Source organism: Narcine bancroftii, chromosome 4 (assembly GCF_036971445.1).
Source record: "Narcine bancroftii isolate sNarBan1 chromosome 4, sNarBan1.hap1, whole genome shotgun sequence".
Classification (NCBI taxonomy): Eukaryota; Metazoa; Chordata; class Chondrichthyes; order Torpediniformes; family Narcinidae; genus Narcine; species Narcine bancroftii.
This window is the reverse complement of record NC_091472.1, coordinates 19,969,428-19,996,278: the sequence shown is the minus strand read 5'-3', so window position 1 is coordinate 19,996,278 and position 26,851 is coordinate 19,969,428. Positions and strand designations below refer to the sequence as shown.

The following is a 26,851-nucleotide window of genomic DNA, read 5'->3' as shown; positions in this document are numbered from 1 at the left end:
GCAAATACATGTGGCATAGTCTCTGGAAACCGGTCAGTGGGTGGGTAAAGGCGTGCATGCAGTGCCAAAAGCCACGGTGAAGTGGCATACCAGAGTTTGAGCCCACGGACCAAAGGTTTGCACATTGTGGGACCCTACCAGTATCCCTGGGGTTCTGCTACCTTTTCACAATGGTCGATCGCTTCACCGGGTGGCCAGAAGCAGTCCTAATGGCGAACACCTCCACTTCCATCTTCATCTCCTCCTGGATGGCACGGTTCAACATACCCTCCCACATTACATTGGACAGAGGGGCCCAATTCACCTCCAGCTTGTGGTCTGACCTTGCCAGCCTATGGGGCGCTCAGCTAAACCACACCAGCCTAACACCTGCAATTAAACGGGCTGAAGTGTTTCCATAGGTACCTCAAGTCTGCACTCATGGCCAGACTACAAGGACCCAACTGAGTAGACAAGCTATCATGGGCACTGCTAGGAATCTATATGACGCCCAAAGAGGACCTCAACACCGAGCTTGTGTACAGAACCCCACTGGTGGTCCCCAGGGAATTCGCACCACCCCTGGACAAGTAACCAGATGACACAGCAGCACTCCTCCGAAAGCTACGGGAATAAGTTGGCAACCTGGCCCCATCTCCACCGACCAGGCACGGACAAGTGAGGACCAACATACCCAAATACCTGAAGGACTGTGAGCATGTTTTCATTCGCAGGGATCCACACCGCCCACCACTACAGAGGCCGTACGAGGATCCATTCAGGGCTATACTCAACAATGGCACCAAATATGAACTAGAGGTCAGAGACAAGACGGAGGTCTTCACTATGGACAGGTAAAGCCGGCACACCTGGACTCGGCTCGGCCAGTCGAGACGCCAGCACCACGCAGGAGAGGCAGAGCTACTTTAAGCCCACAGAGACATTGCCTGCGAGCACCCAAGACAATAACACTAGTTCTGGGGGGGGGGGGGGGGGTGTCATGTAGCGGCACACCTCTGTGGCAATCAAGCCGGCGTTCCAGACAGCGAGCACAACCAGGGGCCAGCAGACCATGCAACGGCACTGGCCCTAGCAAGCGAACTGGCGGTCAGGAGGCTAAGGCAGCATAGGGGCCAGCATCCCCAACATGGCACAGGCCCCGCTGCACAGCAACAGAGAGGGACAAGTGCACGGGGAAGACGGCATTATCATGTAAGAATGTACCCACGCGTGGGAGACCTGCTATTGTTATACAAGCAGTGACGTTAGCAAACAGGCAAATAGCGGGAACACGAACAATATAAAAGTCAGGCTTTCACCCCAAATAAAGCAGAGCTATACCGTACTACACTCAGGTGAGTGTTTTTGAGTAGCATGCGGCTACACATTCATCTTTAAACATTAACATTATGAAAAGAAAATACATATCCCCCCCTCGTATTCCTACGAGGTGTCATTCTTCTAGTTTACATCGGGCCTCACTCTGGCAGTAGAGAAGGCCAAGAATGGAATCACTTGCAATCAGGAGCTTGGTATGACCATTCTGAACAGAGGTCTGTAAAATGGTCCCCAAGTCTACAGTTGATCTCACTGATGCAGAGGAGGCTACATCAGGAGCATTAAATGCAGTCGATGAGGTTTGAGGGGTTGCATGTGAATCTTTGTCTCACCTGGATGGGCTGTTCAGATCCCTCGATGTTGGTAAGGGAGCAGGTGGGAGAGCAAGTGTTGCAGTTGCAGAGAAAGCATGGGGTGGTTACCGAGAGTTTTTCAGGGTGAGAACAGGTCAAGATCTTCCTGATGGGGAATGCAGGTGTATAGATACTGGACATCTATCTTGAAGATTGTGGGGGTCAGGGAATCGAAAAGTTAATATGAAAGAAACCACAAATTTTGTAAATTTTTATTTTTCATCACTCAATTCTATGGAGCAATACAATTTGGATAAGATGTCACAACAATTGACTTGGCAGTCACAGTGAGGTCCCTCCTTTCCCACAGCTCTGCACCCGTGAACAGATGTCTCAGAATGTAACATTACCATGTTCTTCATCTGTGAGGCATTTTCTATGATTCTCTGCATTGTAGGGGGCTTCAGTAACCATGGCTATCACTTACACTGGTTTCCTTAAAGTAGCTCATCCGTCTTCACTTCCACAAAGTGATTTAACCAATAACCCTCACCCCCCCCCACCTTAAACTCTATACCCTCATTCTTTCAATAATCCTGTCCCTCAAATCCCATTCCTTTCTATGATATCCCCACTTCCTAAATCCTATCTTTATCCATGTCCCTTGTGGGTGTGATTGAAATGATATGGGAAGGGGAGGACTGGATAAGGATGAGTGATTGAAGGGACAGGATGACAGCTGAGGCTACAGAATGAAAAAGAATGAGAGAACACAAGGTAAAAATCTAAATCCAGCAAAATTCAGATTAGAAAATAAGATTCATTCAAAATACTTCAGCAATGAAAATTCACTATCACTTATTAAAACAAATTAATGACACAGCATTATACTTAATCAGGACTCGTACTTAATGTGCCACTGTTCTTTCAGTATTAATTTACAGTAGTACACAAAAATAAAGTGTCCTTTTCAAATCTATTCAGAAAGCCACAAGCAAATGCTTTCATTATTGCATTTTCAAATAATAAAATGAGAGTTGACTGCTACAAAAATCTGAGGGAAGCTGAAATTCTAAAGCAAGACGACAGCAAACACATTCCATACATAGAAACATGTGTCTCACAAAAGCAACCAGACAACATCCCATTATGTTGTAAAACTGGCAAGCAAATAAAAATTCTAACGCTTAGTCCTTCTCAAGACAGGATAGTCTTGGAATTAAGTTTCCTATTATACTTATGGTAGGGTGGTACAGTCAGTCAGATGGATCCTTAAAGTTACAAGGAGTATTGCATGCTGTTCTTGTTACCTGACAACAGGAAGGGTGTCATTAGGCTGAAAAGGGTGCAGAAAAGATTATAAGGATGTTACTGGGTCAGGAGGGCTTGAGTTATACAAGGAGAATGAATAGGTTGGGACTTCTTTCTCTGGAGTATAGTAGGTTGAAGGATGAACTTAAAGATGTACAAAATCAAGAGGGGCACAGAGCAGGTGAACAGTCAGTCTTTTTTTTCTCCAGGGTATGGAGTCTAAAACTAGAGGGCATAGGTTTAAGATGAAAGGGGGAAGATTCAAAGAGAATTTGAGGGGTTACTTTTTCCATACAGCAGGTGGAGGAATGAGCTGCCAGAGTACAATTATAATACTTCAAGGACAGATAGATACATGGGTAGAAAAGATTTAGAGGGATATTCTCTAACCAATAAGTTTGTGGTTTGGGATTCTATGAAGGCTTATTTAAGGGAATAAATAATAAGTTATACAACTAAGGTTAAAGAAGAATATATGTCTTAAGTTAATCATTTGGAAAATGAAATAATAAAGATGTAAAAAGAATTGCAAAATCAAGTAAATGATGAGAAACGAAGAATATTGGATTTTTTAAAAATTGAAATTCAATACAATATAAACATATAGAGTGGAGAGAGATAAAAGGCGAACCCAACAAAAATATTATGAGTTGGGAGATAGAGCTCAAAGTTCTAGCATGGCAATTGCAGACTGAACAAATATCGAGAACAATAAAAAAGAAAAAAGGAAGAAGAGGAACTCATATAACATAAAACTCTCAATGAATTATTTGCCATGGTTCGGAGCAACACCATCAATGGGTGGAAAAAGAATTAATAATTCAGCCCCATATATTCCAAATATGGGTTCCAAGTTTTAACAAAAAAGGAATAATTATTACGTAAATTATATGTTATCTTTTCTAAGGGAATACAAGATCTCATTTCCAAATGCCATCGCTGAATACTCAAATTAGTCTCATTTTTCCAGGTAATTGCCAAACATTTTCAAGCCACACCTAAAGCCAATCTTAAAAAAGCAATTTGAAATTTATTTAATTTTAACTCCAAACTCAATTTATTAATATAGGCCAACAAAAATACTAAAGGATCAAATGAATTTTCAATTTAAAAATTGCTTCTAAAAGTTCCTTAAATCTATTCCAAAAATGTTATCACTGTCTCACATAACCAAGTAGAATGTAAAAAAGAACCGACTTCCTTATGACATCTAAAACATAAATCCAAAGAAATAAACATATTTCCTTAATTTCTTCAGGGTTAAATATAATTGATGAAGAAAATTATAATGAACTAATTGATATCTCACATTTACAATTTTTGTCATACTATCCTCAAATAAGTTCACCCAATCATCCTGAGAAATAGATACAGACAAATCTTTTTCCCATTTTAATCTAGACTTATAAACATCCGCCTTAAGCATTTTATTCTGTAATAAAGCATACATCTTAGATATAAATCCTTTCTTGCCACCATCTGTAAGTAAAATTTCAAATTTTACTGTCTAGGTAACCGTAACGCACGCCCAAAATTATCCAACAATAAGGCTTTAATTTCATAAGAAAAAAGAGTATTCAAAGATGTCATATTTCTCTTTCATTCGCTGAAATGAAATAAAATATCCTGCTTCATAACAATCTTCTACAAATTTAATACCTTTCCGATCCCATTACTTCTAAAGTTGATTATTAAGTATAAAAGGAAAAAGCTTATTTTGAAATAAAGGGGTTTTACCCAAAACTTTACTTTGAGTACCTATAATTTCATTTTTTTTTAAACTCCATAACTCCATTAAATGTTTCAACACAGGTATATTATAATTACTTAATAATTGAGAATTCGATTTATAAATAAACTGATCCACCTTCTCGCCCATCTGATAATTCAATATTAGCCCATATCAAAGGTTTATCCACTTCAAACATCCTATTAAGGAATTTCAACTGAGCTGATTCATAATAATTTTGAAACTTAGGAAGTTGCAAACCTCCTAATGCACATTTCCAAATTAATTTCTGTAATTATACCCTTACCGTTTTATCTTTCCATAAAAACATCCTCACCAAAGCATTTAGGCCTTTAAAAATTTTTTGAGGAATCTTGCAAGGAATAGATTGAAAAAAATATTGAATTCAAGGAAAGATATTCATTTTTATACAATTAACAGGATGGAGATAAAATACCTGAATGCAGCTGTCGGGAGGCCACCTGAAAGCAGAGAATCCGTCCCCAAGGTTTACTTACTCAACCCACCTCAGGGAGGTATATTCTCCACTTCCGAGCGCTCCCCCAGGCACCTGAAAGCAGCAGCCGGCGACCCAACACCCTGCTGCCTTATGGCCCCCCGGTGCAGGACATCAGAGCTGGGGCGGGACTTCGGGGCTGGGGTGGCCGGCGTGGGAGGTTGCCCACCCCGGTACAATTTTCCTGGGGAAAGTATTTTCCAATCCTTATCTTGCAAATCATCCATTTGCAAAATGTTGATGCACTGCAGATAGTGAAGAAACACTGTTTCAAAGGGAACAATTTTCCAAAAGACTTTTTTCTAATCAAGTCTACACACCAAATGTTAAGTTATTCGCTCTTGCCCCTTTAGCCACTTTCAGGTGCTCGGACTCAGATAATGCACCTATTTAGCCTCTTTCAGGTGGTTTTGTCTGGGAAATGCAGTTCCGGTGCCTTGTGTGTGCAGACCATTCAGGTGGCAGCACTGAAGGCACTGTTCTGCCAGCTGAAAGGTCCGCAGCAGGGAGAGGTGCTGCAGAGCAAACCCCGGCTCCTGGGGGTGGGGCAGCCGGCGTGGGACATCGGGGTAGGGGCGGCCTGCGCGGGACGTTGGGGCAGTGGAGTCTGGCATCAGAGTCAGTACAGTCCATGGGTTGAAGGGCCTGTTCCTTTCTACATTTTTATATTTATCCTCGACGAATCTCAATTGGTGCCTGGTGCGATATGTGTGCAGTTTGGATGTTCTATCTGCAGAAATGCTATTCCCTCAAGTGCTCTGGTTTCCTCCTATGTCCCAAATGCTAGACGCCTGATGGGTTGACTGGCCTCTGTAAGCTGCTCCTAATGGTGACTCGGGGTGAGAGGGGGGCACTATTAGGCAAAGCAGCTAATAGCTTTCAGGTGCCTAGCAGCAGGCAGGCTGTTGACAGTCAGCTAGCCACTCGCTGACAGCCACCTTCCTGGATGGTGAGAGCTACCCTCCCCGCTGGTGACAGCTACCTTCCCCGCTGCTGACACCCACCCTCCCCTCCACCAACAGCTACCCTTCCCGCTGCTGACACCTACCCTCCCCACCGCCGACAGCTACCCTTCCCGCTGCGGACACCTAGCCTCCCCGCATGTAAGGTATTGCCGCGAGCCGCACATTACATGTCAAAGAGCCGCATGAGGCTCTCGAGCCGCAGTTTGGCCACCCCTGTTACATATTGATGTCTTTTCCAATAATAAGGATCCAGGGGAAGATGGTTTCTCTCTTGAGTTTTAAAAGAATTCAAAGAGTTGTTGATTCCTATATTTATGGGATTGTTAGATCAAATTGAAGATCTTTGTGATTTACCTGAGTCATTTAAAATTGCATTAATAGTAGCTATTCCAAAAAAAGGAAGGGTCCTTTGCTTCCATCTTCATATAGGCCAATTTCATTATTGAATACAGATTATAAAATGTTGTCTAAATTAATAGCTAATAGATTAGCTAAATGTTTATTAAGAACAGAAGATTAGCTGACAATATTGTTAGATTTTTAAGTTTGTTAAATATGGCACAGAAAAGGAAATACCATCAGTAGCCTTGGCTTTAGATTCAGAAAAAGCATTTGATAGACTAGAATGGGACTATTTATTTAAAGTATTGAAGGTTTTTGGAATTCAATTGCTCAAAGGCTAGGGTAATTACAAATAGACAAATATCAAAATCTTTTTTATTGTAAAGATCATCTAGACAAGGTTGTTCACTATCTCCTTTTTTATTTGCGTTGGCTATAGAACCTTTAGCAGAGGTGATATAGAAACATAGAAAATAGGTGTAGGAGTAGGCCATTTGGCCCTTCAAGCCTACACTACCATTCATTTTGATCATGGCTGATCATCCACTCAGTACCCTGTTCCAGCTCTCTCTCCATACCCCCTGATCCCCCTAGTCACAAGTACTAAATCTAACTCTCTCTTAAATATAGCTATGGAACCAGCCTCAATCACTTCCTGAGGCAGAGAATTCCATAAATTCACCACCCTCTGAGTGAAAAAATTCTTCCTCATCTCAGTCCTAAAGGACTTCCCCTTTATCCTTAAACTGTAACCCCTAGTTCTAGACTTGCTCAACATTGAACAATCTTCCTGCATCTAGTCTGTCAAATCCCTTAAGAATTTTGAACATTTCTATTAAATCCCTGGTATCAATCTGGTCAACCTTTTCTGCACTCTCTCCATGGCAATGATGTCCTTCCTCAGATAAGGAGACCAAAACTGAACACCATACTCCAGGTGAGGTCTCACCAAGGCCTTTTATTTCAAAATATTAGAAGAGATAATGAGATTGAGGGTTCTAAGATAAATGATAAAGAACATAAAATTAGCCTTTTTGCAGATGATGTAATATTACATCTCACAATGCTGAAAGTTCACTAAAAAAAGTAAACGTTTGAATGGCAGAGTATGGGTTATTATCAATATTTACTTTATAACCTGATAGAACTGAAGAGATGCCAATCACTGACACCAATTACACTCATGTTAATAAAATGACAACATTTAAATGGCAAATTCAAGTTAAATAGTAGCGAATGCTTTCAGTAGAGCAAGCAAAATACAGGTCAAAATAGTTTCAACAGCAACTTGAATTGGTAGATTTTAATATATTTAGAGATCCACCTGAAATGCTGGTGTATGTTATTTTGGAAGATCAGCTACAATCCATAGCAATGGAATGACACTGGGCATTTCATGGAATAATATTCCTGCCTTTATAAAACCACACATCAGCTAATTTACCACATGCAAAGCCACGTGACATGTAATAATATTAAAACCAGCACGTCTGTTTGCATAGGCTTCAGATTTCATGACAGATGCGAAGTTTTCTTAAAATACTGTTTGCTTCTCAGCTGTAACTGGCAATTAAAAGCTGTTCATCAGTTTCATGGATTTTTGATCAACTTCAGGATGTAACACTCAGTTTAAGACTTTAAATGAAAAGAATCATTGATGAATAAATACAAGTATTAAGGGACTTGTCAAAAGTTTTTATAAAAACAACTTTAGATTATTTTTAAATATATAAATGTGAACTATAATCTCCTATAAATTCTCTTTTTATCCAGGATCTCACACTATCATGTCAATGTAAAGTAACTGGAGATGAATATCCAAACAGATCTTGTTATCACAGCTTACATATACAAATCATATACTGAGTGCATGATGGCCTCACCAATCACAATTAACATTACCAAGACACTCATGAGTACTATAGTAATGGTTTCCAAGGAACATGCAAGATTGGCAGACAATCAAGCTTAACACTGTCAGAGAAATATTGCAGGTGTCTGCTAGTGAGTTATTAATTTTAAATTTACAGTGAGAAGAGCATTTACACTTTCCAGAGAAAGTCATTGAGAGCACTTTCGACAAAATATGCCTGGCAGGAATTTGATGGTTTCAGGTCAGCAAACCATTTTACATCTTACATAATTTTATGATCAGCAAGATTAATGGGTTACAAAATCTAATTCCCTTCATTCCCAACAGGGATTAGGTAAAATTCAGAGCCCTGATTGCATGCACTATGAAGAAACTATAATATGTAAGCAGGTTGCTCCATTTAACTAAATGTACTTCCTATTCAATTTGACTATATTTTCTGTAATGATATACTGATGTGCAGAATGCAACAAGGCAAAAATTCTTGCCCAAACTGGATCAGAATAAGAGACTAAGTCACATTTCAAGCACTAATTTTAGGATAAGAATTATGCATACTGTTACGGGTTATATTAGTATGGTTATGAATAAATATGTCTTTAAAAGAGATAGATTGTGGAGGTTTAGTGTGTAGGTCACTTCACAAATAGAGTAACACTTCACAAAATCTCATTTAAAAACCAAGAGCTTTGCTGAAGCTAGACGTTGAGGCTCCTCCGGTTGGCTTTGCAGAAGCAATGAAGAATGCTGATCTATTGTGTACGGGCAATAAAGTTGAGCCTCAGAAGTTCTGATAAGATCTTTCAAAGATTGGGTTTGGAGCCTTGGGAGAGGTTTTAGGTTTTTACAAACAGAGAGAGGAAAAACAAACAGGATTCTTCTCTGAGAGAAAGAGAGAGCATGAAAGAGCAAGAGCAAGAGAGAGAGAGAAGTCAGTTCTACAGTAGCAATTGAGGATGCAAAATTGTGAGCTGGCAGCCTTGTTGAAAGACCCCATTTTAAGGTGAGTTCTGAGTTCAGCCTGTTCAAACCCTTGTGGTCCTTACAAGAGGAAATGGCTGGCTAGAGTGTTTCTCTGAAATAAGAGGAACTTGGGTGACCTGGAAGAAGAGGTTATCATTTAGAAAACCCATGATGGGGAAAGTTTCTTTGGCAAGACACTGAAGTGACTGATTGGAGGAAATCAGTTTGTCTGTGTCCAATAAGCAACAAATATCTCTCTGAAACCAAAATAAACCTTCCTGAACCATTCAACTTTAAACATTAGAGCCTGGTGAAAATTCAAAAATGTTAAATTCAATGCACAGTATAAGAATTGCCTGATACCCATGAACTTGGAGAAGTGAGAAGTGTATGATTGGACTGTGAAACAAAGAACTTTCCTGAACATATACACATTACATACACATGCGCTTAGAATTAGGAGGAGGTTAAGTTAATAGTAATAAGTTAAAGATTGATCCTGTTATTATATTTAAAGAAAATTAAAAGCAACTTTTGTTTAAGTAACCATTGTCTTGGAGAATTTCTATTGTTGCTGGGTTTTGGAGTCCTCTGGACTCGTAACAATACTCAGATTGCAGAAGTCTCTTCACAGAAAGAGCTATCTAAACTCTTAACAGAACAAAGGAAGAACTGAACAAGTCAAGCAGCATATGTGGAGGCGAACGGTACAGGTTGACTGTACTGAAGCAGGGTCTTGACCTGGAAAAAATTGACTTGTGCCTTTTACCTTCACAGTTGCTGCTTGTGTTCATCCAGTATTGTGCCTTTTGTTCCAGATTCTAGCATCTGCAGTCTATTTAGTCTTCACTGTTTCAGATCAGATACTATTTATGTAGTAAAAACAGAAATGTAATTTAACACAGACAAAGACTGTCCATTTGCATTGCCTGTCACCTCTTACAGTTAGAGAAAGAGAGGCAAATGAGAGTCCCCTCAGAATTTCTTTGGATTCATCTCTCGTGCTCCTGTAGCCACAGAAGACTCCAGTTCAGTTCAAACCATCAGAAACATGAACCCAGATCCAAACCTCTGACATGTTGAGGAACCCTTCAGTGTCCAGGACCCTTCTGGACTCTTATATTGTCTGCCAATCTGGAAATAATCTTCTTCCAAAGATTATCCAAGAAACAGCATATGTAGCAGCTTAGAAGCAAACCAATATATTGAATAAACATAATTCTTATAAATATTCTTTTGAACCATCATATATACCTTTTATTTGGATCTTTTATAAGCAATCCCGACAGCAATGATTTTGCATCAGATGATAGGGTTCTTGGAAATTTAATGTCCTCCATTAGGATCAATTCAAAAAGCTTCTCATGGTCCTGGTTGTAAAATGGTAGCCGACCACACATCATTTCGTACATTACAACACCCAGACCCCACCAGTCAACAGCACGGCCATAGTCATTGTCTTCTAAAACCTATAGAAGGAAAATAAAGACACATTTATCAAAGATTACATTTCAATTAAAATTGATTTTACTCAGATCATTAATAATCTTTCAGTCAAGTTTGTTAATTTGCTAAAATCATATTGATGAGAGGTTTTCATTATAATCCAGTGTTCCATGTGTAAATGAAATTTTTGCTTGTTGTGTAGAAATATCATGTCCTGTAATCTCTCATTCGAAAACATTTCCAACACCTCACTCTTCTCATCCATGACCCCTACAAGAGCCCAACAAATTTCACCCAACATGTCTAAAAAAATTTTCCTCATATATTTCTCATTGAAAAAAAACCTTTAAATTACTGTTCTTAGCTGAAGTATTCTATGTGTATTACAACAAAGTGAATGAAAGACAAGGTTGTGCCAAATTATAGACTGATAAAGTATGATTTTAGAGACTGAGTGAGAGATATCACAGGAACAATGAAAGCTTTGCAGAGAACAGAGTTGCCAATATTCACTTTGCCAGCGATATGTCTAGAGATTTGATTTTGGTTGGCAGTGAGCCTCAGATTTGATGCATTATTTTAAAATAAAGTCATTTTAACTGTTTAATTACATTTAACTCTTGCACAAAAACTATACTCCAAATAAAATTCAATTTTCAGGTAATATTTAATGCATCCTCAATTTAAATTATTTTTGCATTAAATCCATATAGAAGTAGGTGTGAAAAAAATTTGCACCAAAAGGTGAGATGTACTCCTCTGCAGCACTGTAACATCTTTATGAACTTTTAAAAATGATTAAACACAAGTTCAAGAACCATTAATCAATGTCACCCAACATACAAATTTTCCCCAGTTCTCATTCATTAGCCAATTGAATTCAACACAGAGAGATTCATAAAATCTATCTTCCCTCCAGTAATGAGAGCAAAAGAACAACTATACCATTCACAGTACAACTCCTATTATCCGACATTGGATTCTCCGAAATTCTCAATTATCCAAATCCTTTTTTAAATTTTGCATAATCGAGGACATCCCAAACAAATCAGAAATTCTCATTTATCCAAATTTTTTTTTCAGAGCTGAACTGACCAGAGACCTAGGGCTCCCAGTGGCAGCAGTGGACCAGCTCCTGGCAGCAGCAGTGGATCTTAGGCTCCCAGTGGCAGTGGTGGACCTCGGGATACCAGCACGAGCAGAGCCTCGGTGGGAAGGTGTCGGTGATCGGCGGTGGCCAACATTTTTTTTTTTTGGTGAGAATTAAACATTATTTTAATGCTTTAAAAGCCTTCACTTGTTGTTTGAACACTGTTTCAAGTAAATTTCTGTAGGTACTGGGCTGTTTTTAAAAAATGACCAGTTCTCCAAAAAAAAACATTTATCCGAAATAGGCCCGGTCTCTACCATTTCGGATAATCGGAGTGTGCTGTACTTTACAAGTACAATTCTTTTAATAAATGTCTCCAAAGCATCAGTTAGTGAAATAAACATTTGTTATCACTTGAAAACAGTACATAGTGGAATCTGAATGAAATGAAATTCACAAATATGTGTAAAAGTGTAATAGTTAAATTATTTGAAAAAGGTCCGACTTCGGTCAGGGCGTTTTCCTCCCAGCTGATAACCTACAATACACAGTATAAGTTTAAAATATCATAATTCATAAATACAAGCTAAATACCCCAATGCTCCTAGGCAATGATTTGATATACATGAAGGAACTTGGTAATACTATATTAAATGATATGGATATGAACTCCATTTTCTTTTCCATTCAGCTGAATGACTTGGAAAATTTTGGAGTTGGGAATTGAGCAAGTCTACTAACTTAAAGGAAGTGATTTAGAAAATTATATGATCCATATGAAATACTGGATGTCCAACGTACTTCATCATGAAATGATGAAATCTTTGCTTTTGCCATAGTGCATCTCAATGGAAAAATTAAAAAATACTGCAGACGTTGGAAATCCAAAATAAAAATAAAAATTCTATAAAAATTCAGGAGGTCAGGCTGCATCTGTGGAAAGAGAAACAATTAATGTTTCAGGCCTGGGAACTTGCATTGGACCTGAGAAACAGAGAAGTAAATTAGTCGGGTTGTCTGAGAAAAAGGAACTAGGAGGCAACATAGAACCCTTAAATGGGAAGCTAGTGAAATTGAGAGTTTGGGGTTGAGGGTGTGGAGGATGGAGCAGAAACTCTCAGGCCAAGTGAAGAGAAGTCAACCACACTAATGGTCCCATTTACCAGCACTTGGTCAATTCAAGTGCTAGTCTAAATATTTATGAAATCTCGTGAGGATAACTTGGATGCTGTTTGACCTGCTGAATCCATCCAGCTTCTTGTAGCTTCCTCATAGATTCCAGCATATGCAATTTTTGTGTTTCTCGACAGAACCATTCTTATTAACACACTTTGTTGGGTCTTCAAAATGTTCAATCAAATGGATCAGACAGGAGCTCTCCTAACAAAATTACTTCAATCATCTTTATTAATTCCTGAATTCCTGCATGTCAATCTTGATCCTCAGGAATTTTGGAAATAACCTCAGGTGCAAGAAATCCCAGTTGCCAGCTATTTTAATTCCCCTTACTATTTCCATAGACATATCTGTCCTTGGTCTTATCCATTGCCAGGGTGAGGCTAAGCATAAAGTTGAGGTTTTGGGCTATTCTGCCTGAATAGCCCAAAACCAGACAGAATGAACAGTGAATTTTCCAGTTTCAGTTAACCCGATCCAGTTCCACTGCCCTTTACCAGTCTCCATTCACATTTTTCTCTCAAACCTTGCCTTTCCCCTACCTGTCACACTTACATTTGTCCAGCATCCTTTCACGTTTTGGTGTCTCCCAACCTGATTTTCCTTCCACCCTATCCTTTTATGCTTGCTATCTCCCCTTCCCACTTTAATATCAAGCTGAAATGTTGAATATAAATTTCCTGCCATGTATACTGCCTGGGCCAGAGTCTCAACAGCTTCACTTATTTGCTCAAATTTACATTCTTGTAGTTCCCTGCCATTGATGTTGGACGCATAACCCTAAAATGATTAGACATAAACCTGTCCCTTTGATGAACAAATACGCTGTTCTCCATTCACCTGGCACCTTACTTGGGGTCTGTGTTTATAGGACACTTAAAACTACTAGATAGGTTGATAGTGTTGTTAAGAAGACATATTGGTGTGTGGGGCTTTCATTAATTGTGGGATCAAGTTCATGAGCCATGAGGTAATGCTGCAGCTAAACAAGACCTTAGTTCAACCTCATTTGGAATACTGTGTTCAATTCTGGTCACCTTACTAGAGGATGAATGCGATTCAGTCTGGTCACCTCACTGCATGATGGATGTGGATGCTAAAGAGAGGGTGTCAAGGAGATTTACAAGGATGCTGCCTGGATTGGAGAGCATGCCTTATGAGGATGAGGATAAGTTGAGTGAACTTGGCCTTTCTCCTAAGAGTGACAGAGAATGAAGGGTGACCTGATATGAAGAGCATGAAGATTGTGTGGATGGCCAGGGCTGAATTTGCTAATATGAAGGTGTATAGTTTTAAGGTGCTGGGAGTAAGTTACACGGCGGAGGGTGGGGGGGGGGGGGGGTGTAGGGGGGGATAGGCAAGATATTTTACACATGGAGAATGTGGGTGCATGGAATGCTCTGCCACCATGATGGAGGCAGTTACAATAGGATTTTTTAAGAGACTATGAGATAGGTACTGATAAAAATAGAGGGTTTTGCAGTAAGGGAATTCTAAGCAGTTGTTAGGCTACAAAGTCGGCACAACACTGTAGGCCGAAAGACCTGTAGATTTCTAAGTTCTATGTTCTTACCAATCACTATATCAGTCAGGATCCCAGCAATCTCCCCTCTTGCCTTCCATAGAATTCTGGAATTCATCGTATTAGCTTCCACAGATTTATCCACCTTTAGCCTACAAAGTCATCTAATACTATCTCTTTTTTTTGATGTGAAATGCTCTGGAAGTTCACCATTACCTCCCTGAATTCTCCACCTACAATGTTCTTCAACTTAATATCCCACAAGTGTCTTTAGCTCCAACAAAGATTGCCACCTAGATTCCTAACGGTTTCTACTCTTTTCATGGTATCTTCCTTCCCTTAATATATATATATATATATATATATATATATGTATATGTAAAAAGCTTTTGGATTTTCTCTCATTCTGCTCATCAAAGATATTTCATGCCCTCCTTTTCCCTCTGAATTTTGTAAAGTATCATCTAACACTTTCTATATTTATGAAAAGTCTTCCCTATTTTTAATTTACTGTATCCCTTAATTTTTTTTAAAACTTTTTTCCCTCCATTTGGACCTCAGCACTCCCTAGACATACTATCATTTTCCTTCATTCTTACGGGGATACAAATGCCCTGAACTCTCGCTAATTCACATATAAATGCTTTCCACTTGTTCAGTGTAGACCTACCTATAAGAAGCTGATTGTATAATAATAGAAATGTACAATGCAGAAATGGGCATTTTGACCTCCACATCCATGCCTACCTTTTTGCTCATCTTCATCAACTCTATTTAGCACATCAGGTCCATCTTTCATGTATCTACCCAAATAACTTGTAAATGTTGTGATTGTATCTGAATTCACCACCTCCTTTGATACCACATTCCATATGCCTATTTTATTCCCTTTCTTCTTATGTAAGCATTTCCAGAGATCTATGGAGATGGAACTTAAGGTCCCTCTGATTATCAACATTACTTATAGTCCTCCCTTTTTGAATTTCCAAAATACATCACCTCATACATCTAAATATCAGGTTCCATATGCCAACACTCTGGCCAGTTTTCCAACTGACACATAGCCTGCTTTAGCCTTAAACAATCATAGATTGTCGTTATCCACAACACCACCAAATTGTTATCGCAGACTTGCTAATTGTACTTTCTTCTTCACATCCAGGTCATCAATATATAAATCACAAACAACAAGTCACAGCACCAATCCAGACTTCCCTTGACCTTGTGTACCAGCCTACCATGCTGCCTTTACTAAACTCCAAGAGACAATGTCTATCGTCTTGCCTTCATCAACTTCCTTTATTGCAACAAAATTATCAAATTAGAGAGTCAGAAAGTTCCCTTTCACAAAAGCCGCATAGACTGTCCCTGATCTGCTCTAACTTTTCAAATGTATACACCTTTAGTATTTTCTCCGATATTTCCCTTCCTCAAAGCCCCAGTCCAGAGCTTAATTTTCAGCTGATCTGCAGCTCCTTCTATTAACTACCCTGAAGCCTAATGATCTTCAAAACTCTCTCCCACGTCATCCAACCACTTTCCCACTGTATTCTATCACTGACTCTATTATAGACAGACTATGTGCATTCTACTGAAAATGAATTTTACTTTTAAAGATTAGGTCAGTTTCTGCTGACAAAGATTTTAAGGAATCAAAGATATACTGTTAATGTCTTATTATTCCTGCTTATTACATGCTGATACTGCCCGATTAGAATTTATTCATACCATCCTCAAGCTTCATTGAAATTTAAATGGAAGCTGTCAGTATAACCTTTGGTGATTTGGTGAAAGCAACAAATATTGTGTTTACTCAAAATTTAATAATTTTTTTTCAAACACAAGAGTCAGGTTCTGTTTGATTTTTAACAGCTTAAATCTATAAGTCCTAATTACGTATGTCTGCATCCAGAGCCAGAGCTGAGAATGTGTATGAAACATACTCATGTCTCCATTTCCGCAAGTTTTCAAAGTATGGCTGCCCAAACTAAATTCTGCATATCAGAAGTAGCAAAATTAAAATTCAGTTAAACAAGAAAGTCTGCAGATGTTGGGGGCGAGTACCACACACAAACATTCTGGAGAAACTTAATGCCAAGTTTATTGTCATCTGATTCTACAAGTATAACCTAATGAAACAGCGTTCTCTGGTCCTCAGTGCAAAACAAGCAGGCATACAACTAGATATAACACACAATACATAAGCAGAAGAAGTACTCCTCTATACAAATAAATAACTAAATATTATTCCAGGAATATATGTATTAGAGTGAGCAGTTCCTTTGGTTGTTCAGCATTCTCACTGCCTCAGCTTGTCACAAAGCATCCACAGGAAGGTTAACCAAAGTTTGGGATCTGGGCCTTCGTCAGGAATAGGCAAAAACAGGCAGATGCCTGAATAAAAGTTGAGGAGGAGGAGAGGAGGGAAGAATGGCACAGTGGGAGGAGCACAGATTAGTAGGTAAGAGAGCACCCCTCCTTTTTATTCAGACACCCATCCATCTTTGCTTGTACCTGACAAAGGGCCCAGGCCCTTTGGTTACCCTTTATTTTCTATGGATACTACGTGACCTGCTAAGTTTCTCCAGCACATCTGTGTATTGCAAAATTAAAATCCATACAACTTTAGCAGAAATTCCACCATAGACTACCACTGACATTCATTAGTCCTGTGTTTCATTTTCTCTGCCCATTGTACTCCAATTTCTATCATCTAGTTTGGTGATCATGGATTTACCTTCCCACTATTATACCAGACCTTACAACTAAAACATCCTTAAAATCCAAATCACCATTCTCAAAATATCAAAACTCAACAATTCTTGTCAATCACATTATGTCTTCGAAGACATATCTTTGACCAAACTATGAATCATTTAACTCTCCTTCAGAGGTCTAGACTGCACCCCATTTTCAAGGAACGCATCTTGAAACATATGCCACCACACTACAGGAAGGCTGTGAGAAGTACATGCAGGATTGAAAGGAGTTATTACAGCTCACTTTGTTCATGCCAACTGCAATGTCTGCCATGCTGACCCCATTTGACTGCATTAAACTCACAACCCACTAATCCTCACCTATGCATGTATCTGTCCAAATAGTGTAATGACTGCCTTCATTTCCACTTATGGCAATTCATTCCAAATATTCACCATGCTCTGCATTAAAAACTGGTTTCTCATCTCCTTTAAATGTCTTCCTTCTGACCTTACCCCTTTGACAAGTAATACTAGACTCCCCTGCCCTGGGAGAATAATTCTGACTATCCATCCTTTATATGCCCCTCCATTTTGTAAAGCTCCATAAGGTCATCCCAAGCTCTTACATTCCAGTGGGAATAAACATAGCCTATTAAATATTTCTTTATACCTGCAATCCAGCGAACTTGTCTTTTGCGCTCATTCTATTGATACCACATTATTTCTGTTGGGAGATAGCCAAAACTGTAAACAACACTCAAGTACAGTCTAACCAATGTTTGGTACAGTCATGACATCACAACTCTTATAATGCATTGGCCTGTAAAGGTAATCATATCAAATGTCTTTTTCGTTACCTCTCCCAGTTGTGTTTTCGCTTCAAGTAGCTACAAACTTGCTCCCTGGTCACAACCATTTTCCCAGGTCACAATCATTTTCTCTGTGTCCTACCAGAATGTGACGTTCCAAAGTGCTTTACCTCCATCTTGTCTGGCTCAAATTCTATCTGCTAGTACTCTTTCTAGGTTTTCATCTGATCTATGCCCCAATGCATCACAAGGCAATCTCCATCTCCAGTCATTTTTTCTTAGTGATCATAACACTATTGATTCTTCCAATTCAGTCCCTGTCATTCCAAGTGAACAGAAATCCTGTCCCTTAGAATCTTTTCCAACAACTCCTCTACAGCATACCTGACTTGGAGTTTCCAGGAAATACCCGCCACTTCTCTTTTTGAACGAGGGGTCAACATTAACTATACAGTCTTCTGGGTGGCTCACCCATCGCTAACCAGGATACAAAAATAGCTAGAGCCCCAGCAATCCCTCCCTTGCTTCCGTTAGCATCTTGGGGTTGATCCTGTCCTGAGTATTTATTCACCCTAATATGCTCCAATATTTACTCCAGCACCTTCCTCCTTCCTGATACTCTCCAGCTTCCACACCCTTCACCTCTTGAATATTAATGAAAAGTATTCATTTAACATCTCACATTCTCCCTGGCTCCACACACAGATTATTCCTCTGGTCCCAGAGGAAACCTATTTCTTCCTTGGCTACCCTCTAGCTTCAAACACGGGTTTTTAGGTTTTTCATTCACCCTACTTGCCAAGTTCATATCACAGTCCATTTTTGCCCTCCTGATCTTTTCTCCCCATCCCCTACAAACCGTAAGTGACTCATTTAATACAATTTTGTACACCTGAAATTTGCTTTTTTTCTTTTCCCTGATCAAACCTTCAAAATCATTTCTTAATGCTCTCTAAATTTACTAGATTTGTTTTAACTGTTGCAGGAACATGCTGATTTTGAACTCTTCCTATCTCACCTTTAAAAGGCCCACAACACTCTAGATGTTATTTTCACCTTTAAAAGCTGCTCCCAATCTACCTCTCCTAGGTCCTGACTTACTCTACTGAGATCTGCCTTCCATCAGATGATCAGCTTTATCCATGACAGCTTTCAGTTTATTAAATTATGGTAAATCTTCCCAAAGGATTCCTCCACAGACACTTTCTCATCCTCACTCCCTCAGATTAGGTCGAATATAGTCTATTCATCAGAAAAAATCTCTACACTGTGCTGAAAAAAAACCAAGGTAATCTCTCTAAATTAGTGAAGTTAAAAGCCCTTACTGCTGGAGTCCTGTTGCTTTTATACATATCAGTGATCTGCATATTTATCCATTCTCCTAATTTCAAATGACTTTTGAGGAGGCCTGAAATCTAACCCTCAAAAAAAATGTCCTTTTCTCATTAATAAATTCTACCCATGTACCCTCAGACAAACAAAATCCTTCGGCGATTGCCAAAGTACTGTCATATGCTCTCTGTTGTGTATTTGAGGATTAGAAAAACACTTGCACGCAGAACCGTGGTGCGTCATTCATTCTTTATTGTAAATCTAAAATGGTTCCCCACAGCACACCACACACACATTATGACATCATACGCGGGCACCTACATATATCCACAAAACTCTTCCCCTCCCACTCCCCCCCACAAAATAAATGTCATTTAATTGGTACATAGCTGGAAACAAACTAAACTACGGAATACACATACTATTTGAGTGAGTTAACTACGGTCTCACACAACATAACATTAACATGCCCTGTGAACAAGTAACTGTACATAGTCCTTCAGACATTCTGGAGTACATCTTTCTCTTTTTGATCTTCTTGGCAAGGTTAGGCATTGAAAAATCTCAGAAAATTTGGCCTTTTCTGGAAATACTTCCTCATCGGCTCGGTCCAGGGACAGTGAGTCCTGTCTTTGGTGAGCACCATTCAGAATTTGGTCTACACTGCTCTCCTGATGCCAAGGATTGCACTTCCTTTGACGTTATGTCTAGAACATCGTCATTGGAATTAGCCCAAGATGAACAGTCTTGAAGATCATCTGCATTGGACATGGATACTAAATCTACAGCTCTCACCTAGTCGATGTGTTGCTTCCATATTTTAGTTCCCACCAGTACAGAATATGAACAAGGACTCAGCTTTTTAAGAATCATGCCTCTTATCTCTGTCTCTTAATTGTCCTGGTAATCCCGTACCAGCACTGGCTCCCCTACTTCCAGGGATCTAGTTGGTTTACTCAGAGACGTGGATTGATCGATACGAAGGCCGATGTTTGGGTGGACTGTAGCGAGCCGGGTTCTTAGGTCATGCCCAGACATCAATTCCGCCGACGTCTGTTTTGTTGTGGAACGTGGCATGTTTCAATATGCGAATATAAAATATGCAATTTTGTGATTCCACGATATGTTTAGTGATTTCTTAGTTTTCATGGCTTGGGTGGTAAGGCGCCAAGGGTTGTTGTATGTTATTATAACATACGAACACTTTGAAAGCCTCTGACACAAACTGTCGTCCATTATCAGAGATGAGTTCCATAGGTAATGCATCAGATGCAAACCTATTTCATAGTCTCTCAGTTGTCTGGTCTGTTGTTGTTGTCCGCATGTGTGATTCTAATGGCCATTTGGAGTGTGCATCAAAGATAAGGAAATTTTTCACCCACAAAGGGGGTAGCGAAATCCACGTGAATCCTGTGCCACAATCATAATGGCCACTTTCAAGGGTTAGCTTCAGCTTGAGGTGCTTTGGGCTCCATCTCCAGACAAATGTAACATCTTCTAACCAACAGATGCACATGATTCCAGGGCTTTCATTCAAACCATCCCTGGGTGATTGTTGTGTAGCTCTGATAATATGTCAGCTTGCCATTTTTTTTTTCATTCTTCTAGTTCCCCACAATAAACAGCTTCCTTCGATCAATATTTCTTTGCATCGAGTATAATAAGGTTTCACTTCGGGCAAAATAATATTGACCTTCGGCCACCCATTCAACATAAAATACAGGTCCTTCGACAGTGTAGCTTCTTGCCGACCTTCTTTGCTGATGGTCATTGCTGTAATCGGTAAGTGATGAAGTTTTGAATAATCACTGTAGCTTCCACTGTCCATTTAATTGTTCCTTCTTCTTGTTCAGTTTCAGGCAGAGTTAGTGCAATAAAGCATCATCATGGCCATTTTGTTTTGCCAGTTCATGCTTCAAGTCATAATTGCATGCAAGCTCTATGGCCCACCTCTGAATTCTTTTCGCAGCTAGTATTGGAATGCCCTTTTTAGGTCCTAAGATTAAATTCAGTGGCTTGTTGTCTGTTACCAAGGTGAACTTCCTATGTACCAGTATTGGTAAAATCGCTTGAGACCAAATATTATGGCAAATCCTTCTTTTTCCAGTTGTGCATAATTACGTTTGGGTCATAGTGGATGAGAACATTATCAGTCGAGATCATCAGTTCTTTCAAATGATTGAAAGCATTACTTGTTTCTTTATTCCAGCATCATTTCTGATTTTTCTCAACAATTCTTCAGCAGGTTGGACAGCGTTGACTTGTTCAGAATATGCTTCTAATAATGGTTAACCAAACCCAAGAATGATTGCAATTCTGCTCTATTTGATGGGTAGGGTGCTCTGCAGACAGATTCAGTATCCATTCAAACTCCTTCACTATTAATTGTAAAAGCTGAATTTGATACTGAGGGCACCATAAATACACATTTGTCATGGCATAAACGGACATTTGCTTGTTGTAGCTGGGTTAGGACCAAGTTCAGTAGATGTTCTGCATCGTCCTAACTGTAACAATGTCATTGAGGTAGCATCCAACATTATTCTGTGTAATAATTTGTCCATAACCGCTTGAAATATTGCAGGAGCCGCTGATACTCCATATAGCATTCTAGTGTAAGTGAACAATCGCAAGTGAATATTGACTGCCACATATTTTTTTGATGCCTCATCCAATTAGATTTACTGATACACCTGTAATAAATCCAATTTCATGAACTTTTATCCCCCATTGTACCCCTGGGCATGGAATGTTTCAGGTATTTGCAGAGCTTGATTAATGGTGACTTTATAATCACCACAAATTCAGGTTTCTCCATTCGATTTTTGGACAGGCATGATGGGAGCTGCCCAATCACTGTATCAAAGTCATTCAATGATTCCCTCATTTTCCAATCTGTTAAGTTCTGAATCAAATTTTTCTTTTATGACAAAAGTTACCATCCTTGTCTTATAGAACTTATTTTGATACTTCTTCAGCACTTGCTTCAGCTTCAATTTGGGCTCACCCTCCATATACACCTTCATTACTGACCAAATTTCCATCCAATCTAGTTGGATGTGCGACAATTAGTTTCTTCCAAACAATGCTGGCCCCTTTGTGTTCACGGTGTAGAGGGGTAATCCTTTAGATATCTGTCCCTTATATTAGATGTCGACTTTACATTTTCCAAGCTACTTGACTTTACCAATTTTTGTCGCCTTAATTGTTTTAGTTGTTTAATTTTCAAAGTTCTGGGGGAAGGGAAGGAAATTACAAGTAAGCTGATATAGTATTTGTATCTGAGAAGTGTTTCTATTATCTAATAGAAAATAAAGTTTATCTAAAATAAACTTTATCTAAAATAAAGTGTCAATGTGTTAAAAAGTTTTTTTTTGGAAAAACTGAAAAATAAAATTTTCAAATGAAAATACCTCAGAGAAGGTGTTTCTATTATATTGGATTTTACAGTCAAGATGAGTCAGTCCTTCAGAAATAATAACAATTTTTATCCATTTAGCAAATTGAACAATATATTACAAACACATTTGTTTTAATGCGTCTCTATGACCCTCACCTTGCTCTAGTGTAATGGATTACAATACATCAAGTAATCAAAGATTAACTGAATTAATTTTGCTGTTTTGCCATCTTTAGCAACCCACATCATTATCTGCAAAATTATAAACATACATCACACATTTACATGATAAAGCCACAGGTTGCACTTCAGGCCCTGCTGTAGGATCATTAACAGATGCAATGGAATGTCATTCACTTAGCTTGCAGATCATTCATCGTTTTGCAATACCATGCAGTAAAATCCAAGAAAAGCATTGCGGCATATTATCTTTGGATGTTTTGCTGCTGCTACTAATTATTAAGCCGACAATGACAAAAGGTTCAAGTCTCATATTCTCCTTCACTACTAAGAACACAAATATTAAACCCACTACAAATATTGCATAAGAAAATACTGTGTTGAATATCACAGATTGCATTTCTATATCACTGACTTTAACACAGATTTCATAAGCATTACTCTCTTCCGTGTGTATTTTCTCTCTAGTTAGATCATTCAGAGCCAGCTCTTCAGCGCTTGACGTCCTGCTTTGCGGAAACTGCCAAAATGTTTGGCCTGGAAGTCAGCCTGAAGAAAACTGAGGTCCTCCATCAGCCAGCTCCCCACCATGACTACCAGCCCCCCCACATCTCCATCGGGCACACAAAACTCAAAACGGTCAACCAGTTTACCTATCTCGGCTGCACCATTTCATCAGATGCAAGGATCGACAATGAGATAGACAACAGACTCGCCAAGGCAAATAGCGCCTTTGGAAGACTACACAAAAGAGTCTGGAAAAACAACCAACTGAAAAACCTCACAAAGATAAGCGTATACAGAGCCGTTGTCATACCCACACTCCTGTTCGGCTCCGAATCATGGGTCCTCTACCGGCACCACCTACGGCTCCTAGAACGCTTCCACCAGCGTTGTCTCCGCTCCATCCTCAACATCCATTGGAGCGCTCACACCCCTAACGTCGAGGTACTCGAGATGGCAGAGGTCGACAGCATCGAGTCCACGCTGCTGAAGATCCAGCTGCGCTGGATGGGTCACGTCTCCAGAATGGAGGACCATCGCCTTCCCAAGATCGTATTATATGGCGAGCTCTCCACTGGCCACCGTGACAGAGGTGCACCAAAGAAAAGGTACAAGGACTGCCTAAAGAAATCTCTTGGTGCCTGCCACATTGACCACCGCCAGTGGGCTGATAACGCCTCAAACCGTGCATCTTGGCGCCTCACAGTTTGGCGGGCAGCAGCCTCCTTTGAAGAAGACCGCAGAGCCCACCTCACTGACAAAAGGCAAAGGAGGAAAAACCCAACACCCAACCCCAACCAACCAATTTTCCCTTGCAACCGCTGCAATCGTGTCTGCCTGTCCCGCATCGGACTGGTCAGCCACAAACGAGCCTGCAGCTGACGTGGACTTTTTACCCCCTCCATAAATCTTCGTCCGCGAAGCCAAGCCAAAGAAGAAGAAGATCATTTTGTGCCACAAACAGCAGAGCCAATGAAACATTCATGTTACATGAGCTCTCCTTTGCAGACAAGATTTGCACTGAAATTTCATCAAAAGAAATGATTTCAGTTTATACAAAATACGAGTGGTTTTCTACAGTTAACCTTACAGCACAGAACAGGCCAGTTCGGCCCTACTAGTCCATGCCGTAACAAATTCCCACCCTCCTTGTCCCACTGACCAGCACCCGGTCCATACCCCTCCAGTCCTCTCCTATCCATGTAACTATCCAGTCTTTCCTTAAATGTAACCAATGATCCCGCCTCGACCACGTCTGTCGGAAGCTCATTCCACATCCCCACCACCCTTTGCGTAAAGAAATTTCCCCTCATGTTCCCCTTATAATTTCCCCCCTTCAATCTTAAACCATGCCCTCTAGTTTGAATCTCCCCCACTCTTAATTGAAAAAGCCTATCCACATTGACTCTGTCCCTTTTAAAATCTTAAACACCTCAATCAAGTCCCCCCTCAATCTTCTACGCTCCAGAGAAAAAAAGTCCTAGTCTGCACAACCTTTCCCTGTCTTTACTGTAAGTTACAGTAACTACTTCTATAATGCTGTTAAGTTATGAAAAAGATGCAAAAAAATAGAGTTAGGTGTCACAGAAGCAGCGATTGATACTTTCTATCACTATATATTTTTTGTACACTATAAACTAATGTGGCCCATGAAGAAACCATTTATCAAAAAAGCCTCTAAAAGTAAGCTCAGTAATAATAGCCAAGTTGAACACAATAGGTTGCAGATGCTGTGATTGTAGTATAAACCTGAAATGCTGGAGGAACCCAGCTGGTCTTTTCAGCATCTAGAGGAGACAAAGATATATTGCTGATGTTTCGGGCGTGAGCCCTTCTTCAAAGAAAAATCAGAAATGGCAGAATTCAGACAATGGGGGAGGAATCCAGACCAACAAAAGGTGTTAATTGGATGTGACAAGGGACTAGGAAGAATTTACTATGTCTGTGTGAAAGTTGACAGAGAATGGAGAGACAATGGGGAAGCAGAGGATGGGGGGGGGGGGAAGAGTTTAACGAAAGCCAGAGAAGTCTATGTTAATACCAACTGGTTGGAGGGTGCCCAGTCAGATGAGGTGTTGTTCCAATTTACAGGTGGTCTCAGTTTGGCGGTGCATGAAACCATGGACAGACATGTCGGCAAGGAAACAGGATGGAGAAATGAAATGGGTGGCCACTGCAAGATCCACACTATTGTGGCGGAGAGAGCCAAGGTGCCCAACAAAGCGATCTCTCAGTGTTTATCCAGTGTCTCCTTTCTTTTAAAAATATTTTTATTGATTTTAATAAAGAACATATGAATAATGCAGTTTGATAAAATGATATGGATAGTTACACAAAATTAATCAAACATTCAGATAGCAAAAACATACACAAGTGGTAAATCATATCTATAATTCGTTAAAAAAGCTAATAATAAAAAGTATAATAAAAAAACAAAAAAAAGGAACAAATTTAAAAAAAGAAAAAAAATAAAAAGAATAAAAACTAAATCCTAGCCTAACAGCGTTGCCAGATGCTATATATGATTAGAAATTTAAAAAATGAAGGTAGAAAAAAAATGTGAAAATGGAAAAAATATGAGTCAGACAATGAAGTGAAATTATAAAGTAAGATAGTGAGTCATAAAAGTCTCCCATAATGTCCGAAATCTTGTATCTGAATTATTATCTGAGCTGGCCTTATAATCTTTTCCATATTCAACAAGACATCCCCACTGATCATGAGTAGACGGGGCAGTATCCTTCCATTTAAATAAAATTGCATGCCTTGCCAAAAGGGAGGCAAAAAAGATAACACAACTCTGAACCAAAAATAAAGAAGAATCATTTCCTCCCATTGTACTGAAGAGGGCCACCAAAGGGTTCAGAATTAAATACATATTAAAATTTTTGACAAAATATGGAAAACCTCTCTCCAGTATTTTTCTAGACTAGAACAAGTCCAGAACATATGAATTAATGACGCTTTTCCACTCTTGTCACATTAACAGAATAAAAACGAGACAATTTAGCCTTAAACATATGTGTTCTGTGTACCACTTTAAATTGTAATAAACCATTATGAGCACTTAACAAAGAACTATTAACCAACTTAAGAATTATGTCCCAATCCTCATCTGATAAAGTCAAATTTAAATACTGTTCCCAAGCATTTTTAATTTTAGCTAACAAAGTCTGATTTAAATATAACAATTCCTCGTAAATAACGGATATTAATCCTTTACGAAAAGACATTAAACTAAAATCTCATTTACAAAATTTGATTCAGACTCTCTTGAGCAATCAGATAGTTGTATTCAAGAAAATGCCAGACTTTCAAATATCTACAAAATGGAGATTTGGGCAGGTTAAATTTAGCAGAAAGCTGCTAAAATTATGTAA

At 39.3% G+C, this 26,851-nt stretch overlaps 1 protein-coding gene across 11 annotated transcripts in view; it reads right to left on the bottom strand.

Annotated features, from left to right (window-relative positions):
* The window catches only part of akt3a (v-akt murine thymoma viral oncogene homolog 3a), a 416,568-nt gene that overhangs the window by 42,778 nt on the left and 346,939 nt on the right, over window positions 1-26,851 (bottom strand). For all 11 annotated transcript variants that reach the window (XM_069930899.1, XM_069930893.1, XM_069930900.1 and 8 more), the window contains one exon: window positions 10,565-10,779. In XM_069930899.1, the coding sequence (XP_069787000.1) occupies window positions 10,565-10,779 (215 nt within the window). The remainder of the gene's footprint in view (window positions 1-10,564; window positions 10,780-26,851) is intronic.